The sequence below is a fragment of the Charadrius vociferus genome, unplaced genomic scaffold, assembly GCF_000708025.1.
Source record: "Charadrius vociferus isolate BGI_N301 unplaced genomic scaffold, ASM70802v2 scaffold195, whole genome shotgun sequence".
NCBI lineage: Eukaryota > Metazoa > Chordata > Aves > Charadriiformes > Charadriidae > Charadrius > Charadrius vociferus.
The window spans coordinates 4,816,364-4,825,759 of NW_009648539.1; the positions used below are offsets into that span (position 1 = coordinate 4,816,364).

The window sequence follows — 9,396 nt, forward strand, 5'->3', positions numbered from 1 at the left end:
CAGCAGCCCGCGGGGGGCGCAGGCCCAGCTTGCTCCGGGCTCTCGCTGGGGACACGGCCGGTGGGGTCCGTAATGGTCCTGAGGCGGTCCCGGGTGGTTGTCCCGCAGCTGCTGGGGCAGGGAGTGAGCGGAGCGGGGATAACTCGTTCTGGGCCCCCTCGCTACGAGAAGGACATTGAGTGTGTCCAGAGAAGGGTAACTAAGCTGGTGAAGGGTCTGGAGAACAAGTCTTACGAGGAGCAGCTGAGGGAACCGGGGTTGTTTAGCCTGGAGAAAACGGAGACCTTATCGCTCTCTGTAACTACCTGAAAGGAGGTTGTAGCGAGGTCGTGGTAGATCTCTTCTCCCAACTAACAAGTAATAGGACAAGAGGGAATGGCCTCAAGTTACGCTGGGGAGGTTTAGATTGGATATGAGGAAAAAATTCTTCACAGAAAGGGTTGTCAAGAACTGTAACAGGCTGCCCAGGGAAGTGGTGGGGTCACCATCCCTGGAAGTATTTAAGAGATGGGTAGGTGGTGGCGCTTAGGGTCATGGTTTAGTGGTGCTTTTGGCAGTGTTAGGTTGATGGTTGGACTCGCTGATCTTAAAGGCCCCTTTCAACCTAGACGATTCTATGCTGGGTCGTGCACCGCTGGGATGTGGGGAGGAGGGAGGAAGGCATGTCCCTTTCACACACTTGCTGTTACCCTTCAAGGAAGAGGTGATCTTGTCACCCTGAAGCTTGAGGGACCTTCATGAACGCTGGTAGCTCTGTGGCAGATACACAGCGTTACACCCAGCAAGGGAAAGTTTGGCTGGCACAGCCACAGCAAGCTGCTTTGGCCATTGGCGATCACAGGGATGGCCACAAGGCTTGCTGTCTCCTGACAGAGTTAGCCAGGGCTGCAGTAGGACAGCAAGGGAGGTTATTATTTGCCACAGAGGGACTAGGAAGAGCTTTGGGGCTGAAGGAAACAAGTCGGTAGGAAACTAGGCTTCATCCATTGTGCTGCCTCTAGAGTAGCATGTGCTTTAGAAGTGAACAGAACACAGACCAAGAAGCCGTGGGAGCCAATGACAAAGTATTTCACTGAAGAAAACAATGTTCTTGATTGAGAAAAAAAATTGTCAACCAATGTGGCTTCAGAGAGAGAAATCCAGAAGACAAGTGAAAATCCCAAATTTATTATCCAGATAATAGGCAGTCCATTTCATGGCTTGACACAATTGGGGGGAAAAAAAGCAACTGTGGCATGTGATCAAAACTTTCTAATTTGCTTCATACTCAACAGCACATCCATGCTTCTTTTTCACTTCACCCCTAACAGGATGCAGCCCTGTCTGTCTAAACGTGCAATCCCAAGGCCATGAGATTACATGAGAATTTGTGATTTTGTGTTTGAAAAACCTTAAGTGTAATGTAATTGATAACAAGTTTCTCTCTCACCTCCAGCAGAGAGCCGAAACTCTGGGTTTGAGGTGTCATTCGCTCAGTGCATTTTACAAAGAGACTCTTTACTCCACTGTCCTCTGCTGTTGGAGCCCTGTCAAGATCCACCCAGCAGAGGACTCCAGTCATCCCCAGAGAGGGACTTCAGTCTGGTAAGCAGTGTGGGGCGGTGCTCACCAGTGTTGCTGAGGAGTGGAGGAAAACAGCTCTGACACTAAGGAAGGGGGAAAAACCTCATCACTGCCAGGCAGGGTCACAGCGTGCAGCTAGGAGCTGTTTCTGATTTTACATGATAATAAGTATCGTATGTGACAACACCGAGGTTGTCAACTACTGTGGCGGCCTTGCTCTGGACAGAAGGGTGCTGAATAATAAGTTGTCACCCTGATGCTGGCAAACTGGCATAAATCGAGTAGTTTAGGTGGATTTGCAGGTGACTGTGTGCGTGTGTATAGGTATAATTTCATTATTTCTTATTCAGCTATACAGTTATCTATTAAAGATAATTATATATGCATAACATCTAGTTTCAAAGCGTATGTACCAGCTGAAATAACAAGCATAACAGTGGTTAAGTATATGTGTGTAAATACGGTTTGTAAGCAACTATTAAATACTAATATGCTAGAGAGAAGAATATACACTGTATGTAAAGGAAGCCGTGTCTAGCAAGCTTGGGGTCTGAAGAGTTGCGTGGCACGAGTAATTGCATGCCTGTTGATTGCGCTATCTCCTTGGTCGCCATCCTTCCTGAATAAAGGAAGCCCAGCTGGTGTCATTGGTATTGAGTTTACAGCAGGGGTTCCCCAGTTGCTGGCTGGTGGAGAAGTAAACCCTAAAGATATATAGTCAGTATTTCTGGCACATGCTGCTGGTTTAAATCTGGTTGTCTGGAACAAATAGTGTTGTTGTTGGTTTTTTTTCTCTTTGTGTAAGGTTGCAAATTACTTAGAATAGGGTAACAGAAATGTTAAGCATGAGGAGCCCAACAAGGACTTCCAGGAATGAATCAAAGGAGAAGGAGATCCTCCTGGACTCCTAAAAGAAATTATTGCTGGAGACTGGGGAAATGTAAAGAGCAAAATGTGGGACTGAGTGTTAAGAACAGTGAGAAGGAAAACAGGAGAGTTCTGCTGTGGGGGTTCTTAAGTATTAGAAGAATAAGTATTCTATTTAAGTATTTTAAGTATTAGAGCAATATGGAAGAAACACAAGAATATGATCACATGACTAAAGCAAGTTTTGGGATTAAAAAGATGGGAAACTGAGAACAGAAAGTGACAGGACTGCAGGAGGCATGCTGCAATCAGTGGCAGACAGGATAAGATCAGCCAAGACTGTTGAAGTAGATAACCAGCATAGCTACCTCTCAGTCAGATTTTAGAAAGGAAGAAAGGGCTTGAAGAAAAGGCAGGAGAGCATCAGCTTGCTTCCATGGAAGCAAGAGAGGTTACAGCTGGTGGGAAAGTAAGGGAGGTGGCTCTCAGTAGTAATAATGCCCTCAGAGCAAAGTATCTGGGAAGGCCTCCTGTGATCATCATCATCACAGGGAGGACTGAAAGCAATACTAGTAAATGGTACTTCCTCAGGGATGATGTCCAAGCACATAAATCTGAGGAAATTCAGCAAGGGACAGTACAATAATGGTGTTAATTCAGAAATCATTAGATATAAATCAGGGGTGTTCACAAATACGTTTGGAGAAGATGTAGAGAATGTGAAGTCAAAGACACTTTTTCTTAAAGCTTTTTAAAAGTTTGCGGGGTTTAATTGAAATGGGAAGACTGGAAATTCTGAGCTGAAATATTTAAAGTATAAAGACTTATGCTCTGAATGTGAAAATAAGCCCCTGCAAAAAAATATCTAGAATTAATAAGGTAAATGAGTTTCCTGCTATCTGTAAAGCTTGCAACAATGTTTTAATGGAAAAGTTCCTTTTAAGCAATTTTTTTCCAGTTTTAATAACAGTGGGAGTTAAAACAATTGGTTTTGAGTTTTTTTAAAAAGATTAGTAAGAGTGTTTGCTTAAGGAGTTTCAGTCAGAAACGGGTAGAATAAGTCATATAAAACCAATAATTACTTGTTTAGGAAGAACTAATATGCCCTTAGTTGTCACAATTAAACCAGAAGATCAGTGGAATAATTAATACATTTGAAGAGTTTATTTTAAAAAAGTGAAATCATATTTTTTCACAAAAAAAAAAGAAACAAAATTTTAACTAAACCTTTCAAAAAGCAGTAAGAGAAGACTAAACACAACAGTATGTAACTGCCCATAAGAACTTACATTATAGTGAATGTAATAGTTGAAATTAAGAGTGTTTCTTGCTCACTGAAATATCCATTTGAATTGCAGGCAAAATTTAGTTTACCTAAAAATGCATAAACTTATTGAAGGAATTGGTCTGCAAACAAGGAAAACTTTAAGAGGTAAGTTAAGATGAACTATTTTACACATCAATTATTATTAAAAGTTATTCTTATTTTACAGTGATGACATATACACTGCAGTAAAAAAACCAGAGGTATTAAATTTTGCAAAGGCTCTAAAATGTTCCTCATCCATAGTTTTCTCTTTAAGTTTTTGTTTGTTAGAGCTGTACTTTCAGTCAAAATGAAGCAAAATTATAAAATGGAAATGGGGTGTGGAGAAGTATCAGCTGATAAAGCTTGCATTTTGAATAAACCCCTAGTTAGAATAGCTTCCTAAATTTATACTTTCAGGGGAAACGAAAGTACCAAATAATGTATTCCAGAATAATGTTCCTAGTTTTAGTAACAGCCAATGCTTAGGGATTCTTAAAAAAAGGAAAAAAAAAATTCAGAGGAACACGGTGTACAAATACATTGCAGACAGATAGGAAATTTGTTCAGGGAGGAGAAGATTCAGCCAAGTTATAAAACATACCTACTGGAGATAGTTTTGGACCTACAGGTGATTGTTCACCATCGCTTTAACTGGGCGTAAAACAGCATTGCCCTGCAAAGAAACAGCCCCCCCTCTTCCAACTCCCACCTTGACAGCTCTTTCTCTCCTTGGTCAGCACAAGAGTACCTGTATTTTTAAAATATTATTATTCATCCCCTTGGTCGACCAGTACCAAGCATTTTCTTTATGTTTGTGTTACAAGTGTCTTCATTTGAGGCAGTTGCGTAGTGCGGGCAAAGCGTGAAACGGGCTGAGCCCCTGCTTTCCCGGCTGCAGGTCTGTACCGAAAGGTGGGCGCTGAGGTCCTCGGTGCTTCAGTGGAGGCCCTGTGCTGCTTCGCGTTGAGGGCGAAGCTGGGTGCATAGCGCAGAGCCTGTCGGGAATTTAGATGGGAGGAAGAACAGTGGGTATAAGAAGCCTAAAAATAAAATAGATTGAAAACACAGACTTGATGAGTGAGATAGAAACTGTCAGCTCTTTCAGGGATCGTCCATCAGGCTGATGAACGCTGTGTAATGCTCGTGGTGACACGCCAGTAAAAACAGGCAGCATTCAGTGGATTACTTGCGCAAGACCTAACCTGTACCGGTTTGCAGATCTCTGTAGGACGTGAATGTGCATATGTAAATATATATATCTACATACATACATATACACATACACGCGTACAAAATATCCCATTCAAAAGGTCATATGCAAGCCAGGATAAAAAAGATAGTAAGGATGTGCATGCCAAAGGCATCCATCGATGTATTTCCTTGCTATAGGTATGTATTGTTGATGTATAAATGTTCTTATTATCTAAATAGCAAGCATGAACTGCTGGCAGTAGAACAGATACGGTACATAAAGGAAGCCATGGCTAGCAAGCTTAGCTGTCAAAAACTATTGGAACATAGTTCTGTGCGTGGAATATGGTATCATGTGACGTGTTACTGAGGGGACGGTTCGAGGTCTGTTATATTGGAAACCTGAGTGATTTTTCATACATTCTGGTGCAGACAGGGTAAATGAAAATACCAAGCTGCAAATAATTTTTGGAAGTTTGATCAAAATTGTGGCATATTCAGAAACATATAAATGAAGTAATTTCATCACAAAGTTATAGCAGCTGGCTATAGTAGATGAAGTGGAGACCTGCTATACATGCGACAATTAAAATTCTGAACCAGGAACTCAAGGGGACATTACATGGTGGAATTAATCTTAGTCATCCTATACTGTAGGCAGTTACCACCACTTTTTTTTTTTTTTTCTTTTTTCAAGGTTATTTCTTTTTCTATGTTCGAAAGGACCAAAGTTAACATATGAGACTGATGATAATGGAGAAACATCTGCTTTCCTCTGATGGTATGTCTAATATATGTGTCTACGTTTTTCTTTAAGACAGAGATAAGAGTCTTCACACAAAACACATGCTAAAACTTTCAGTTTTTTTTCTCAGAAGTATGAATTCCTTGTGATTCACATCAGTAAGGTTTTACAGGAGAAAATAAGCCTTTTGCTGCTTGAATTGCCATGACAATAATGCCATCGTATTTGGGGATTTGAGATGCCATCATCCCCAGACTTTCATAATGAAAATTATGAATGAGTCACCTATCTCTAGTTTTCTGGATTTCTTTGGAACAGATTGCTTGACTGCTTGCATTTTTCCCTTTCTGAGATGCTTTTGATTACAATGGTAACTTTGTAGTCTTCCATATCATGTGATCCTGCATTCTATATGAGGTAGAAATCTGCTCGTGTGTCATGGTCTGAGGATATGTCCAAATGTATTACATCCTATTACTACTGTAAGAGCAACAGAATTTTTTGTCATGTTACCTGGCGAGTTTGTAGTTCTATATCACTGCACGTTTGCCATATTATAGTTACTTAACTAGCTCTTACAGATACCTTACATGGCCTAATGGTTTCCTAGGCTTTGTTTTGCAAATGATGGGTTCTGTCTCTTGCAGAACGATGGCTCTAAGTTTATCTCCTTTATGTTGCCTTGTATTATGAGTAGCTTTAATAAAGCTTATATTGGCCCATTTATCTCCCTGCTCGTGTTTTGATTTCATTTGCAGTGGAAACTTCTGTTAAAGAAGTTTCACAAATGTTGGCCTCACATGTTTGCTCTTGCCTTATCTGTTTGCTTTCTTTGGTGGGCCTGTTCTGTTCCTTGCACTTTTCTTGTCTCCTTTAGTCTACAGTCATTTTTTTATTACTTTTTATTATTTATTATCTTTCAACCTAAGCTTTCTCCATCCTCTTACCCTAATGAACAGTTTGAAGGGCTTAGGATCTTCTTTCATTGGTGAAGAAATCAAGTCCTATATTTTTCAGAGAGCTTGGTACTGTATCACCATGAGAATATTTGTTGTGGTTTGAGAAACCCACAACAATTTATTGTCATTTAGACAAATATTCTATCACCTGACACCCCCTCCCCACCCGGAAAGGGGAATCGTGAAGAAACAAGGAAACGTGAGGGTTCAAATATAAACAGATTTAATAGAGTAAGATTAAATAGTTAACATTAATGATACTGAAGAACCAGTATTGATCCTGATACCAATACAGAATACGCAAAGATTATACTCGGCCAATTCTGTCAGTAGGAAGCTGTGCACTCCCAGTAGTGGACAGCAAATGTCGGACACTGTGAGCGCTGTGGCTTTGGGAGGAAGGGAAGGGCTCAGGGGGCCGGCACTGGTCCAAGAAGTTCTCAGGATGGCAGCCGTCAAGGGAGAGAGAGAACTTTGCAGCAAACTTTATAATTTGTATTGAATGTGACATTGATGGTATGAAATAATACTGTTGGCCAGCTTGGGTCAAGTGCCCGGGTCTCACTCCTCCTCACCCCTGCACCCGTCGAGCTCAAAAACACTGAGACCTTGGAACCCACATACCATAGCTGGCTATACAGTAGATATTTTCACAAATTCAGATGCTAGAGTCTTCCAAAACTGCAGTTTTCCCAAGCATTAGAAGAGAAATTAGTCCTGGGTTGCTCAAACCAGGACAATATTCTATAGCACTTCATTGATTTCAGAAGAGATCTGATTATTTTTCCCTTGCCTCATGATGTTTTGATTCTCTGTCAGTGACAGAAATCACTGAGTGATCATATCTGTATAAATGCCTAGGATGCTGACTAAAGATAGTGATGACCATCAGATGACAGCAGCAGAATTTAGCACAAATAATTTCCTCTCATTTTGTAAACCCCAACAAATATTTCCTATTGCTTACTCGTGAGTTTCTTAAAATAAGAGTTGCATCTTTTGCTGTTACGTTCCTAATTACATTCATGATAACTTTGTCTGGAGCTTCAAACCATTAGTAGAATTTGGTAGAGTAATCATCAGCTACATAACATAAATTTGTACGATCACCATGTTCAGTACCTTACCTCAAAGATAAACTGGAGTGATTCTGTCACTAATTTGACTATATCCAAGCATGCACTTTGATATGGCAAGTATGACCCAGTTTTCTCAAATCGTCAATAATGTATTGCATTAATCACTCTTGCCATTCCCTTCTTCCAAGCTCCAAAATCTTACAGAATTAGTTGCACCATCCAGCTTTATTGATAATGGCAAGCTCCTCATACTATCGTAATGTAAGAATGGTTGTACTAGCTAGACCAAAAGTCTACCTAGCCATGTATCTTGCCTCTGAAGATGACCACTATAAGCATCTTTATACTTAAGGAAAGTAGTTAACGTAACTATGTATGTTAAACATTTACTTATTTTACATGGGCTAACACATGGTATCTATAATGGAGAAAGCATCACTGAGTATTTATCCTGTCTAGGAATTTGTCCCATTCTTTCTGTAATAAGATTGCAAAGGTTTACGTTTTGTTGTGGTTTTTTTTTTTTTTCTTTGCTGTGAACAGTACTTTCCCAGAGAACTGGTTTAAGTTGCCAGAAACACATCCATGACTCTTGTTTGCAGGAGTCTTTCCCCAAGTGTAACATGTTTGGCCCTTTGTCATGATGGTCTGGCAATCTGGATTTGAAAGTGGATCAGAGGCATAAGGCCACATAACTTGGAAGATATGGATGTCACTGCCTAAAACCAGGGGACGGCTTCATTTTAGTGGCATTTGGTGGCTTCATTACACTTGCCATAACCTCTCCTAGCCCTCTCATCCCCAAACCCTCCACCACTGCAGTAGTGCCATGTGCTGTCATGGAAGTCAATGATTTTAATAGAGAACAACCTGCCCAAACTTATAGGGACATGACACAGTATCCTTAAGTGCCTGGTCAACTGCAGTTCAAGAGTTATTTCATTGGTGCTTTACTTTTTTTTTTCTCGCTTTGTGAATCAGTGTAACCTGTAAAAGATTTCAGGTTACCTGGGAGGCTGAAGTTAAAGAGAAGATACGTAGAAACACCACAAGAAATCAGAATTTTATGCTCAAACTTTTTAAACGGAAAGACCAACTGATCGGTGTTATTGAGGGGCAGGAAATACATGTTTTTTTTGGGGAATGACTCATCTGGGAATCCTGTATCTCAGTGAAGGAAGAGACCAGTTTGGAGCTGAGGGAAAAAAACAAAGCAGGAAGGTGCAAGTAAAGGCTGCAGTATCATGTAAGCGGAGCGGGGCTGACAGAGAGGGACTGTAGAAAGCATGTTAAGCAGCAGAGAAAAAAGGGATTGTTGTGTCAGGTGAGAGAAAATAAGCGTGAAAGCGAACAAGCCCTATAGTGAAGGTTTGCTGTGGTGACCCCAGTGCAGAACACTTCACCGTGTGGGGGGTCAGTAATGGCAGCAGGAACACGGCTGCAGCCCAGATGCGAGTGGGTGACCGAAAACACCTGTGGAAAGGGGCAGGAGCCGCGGTGACCCAAGGCGAAGAGGGGTGACACAGTGAGGACGAGGGAAGGCGGCCCGGCGGGGAGAGACACCCAGGCCGCTGGGCCGGGTGGGGAAGCCCCTTGCCGCCTCCGAGGAGCGCGGTGTGCGGCCCAGGCCCGGCTTCCCCTCCCCGCCGTGCGAGAGCGGCCGGGGCGCTGCGGCCGCCCTCG

At 41.8% G+C, this 9,396-nt stretch overlaps 1 protein-coding gene across 1 annotated transcript in view; it reads left to right on the forward strand.

Moving 5' to 3' along the window:
• Window positions 1-72: 72 nt before the first annotated feature.
• The window catches only part of ANKS6 (ankyrin repeat and sterile alpha motif domain containing 6), a 54,268-nt gene continuing 44,944 nt past the window's right edge, over window positions 73-9,396 (forward strand). Inside the window, exon 1 of the mRNA XM_009885921.1 lies at window positions 73-179. Coding sequence (XP_009884223.1) covers window positions 73-179 — 107 coding nt within the window. The remainder of the gene's footprint in view (window positions 180-9,396) is intronic.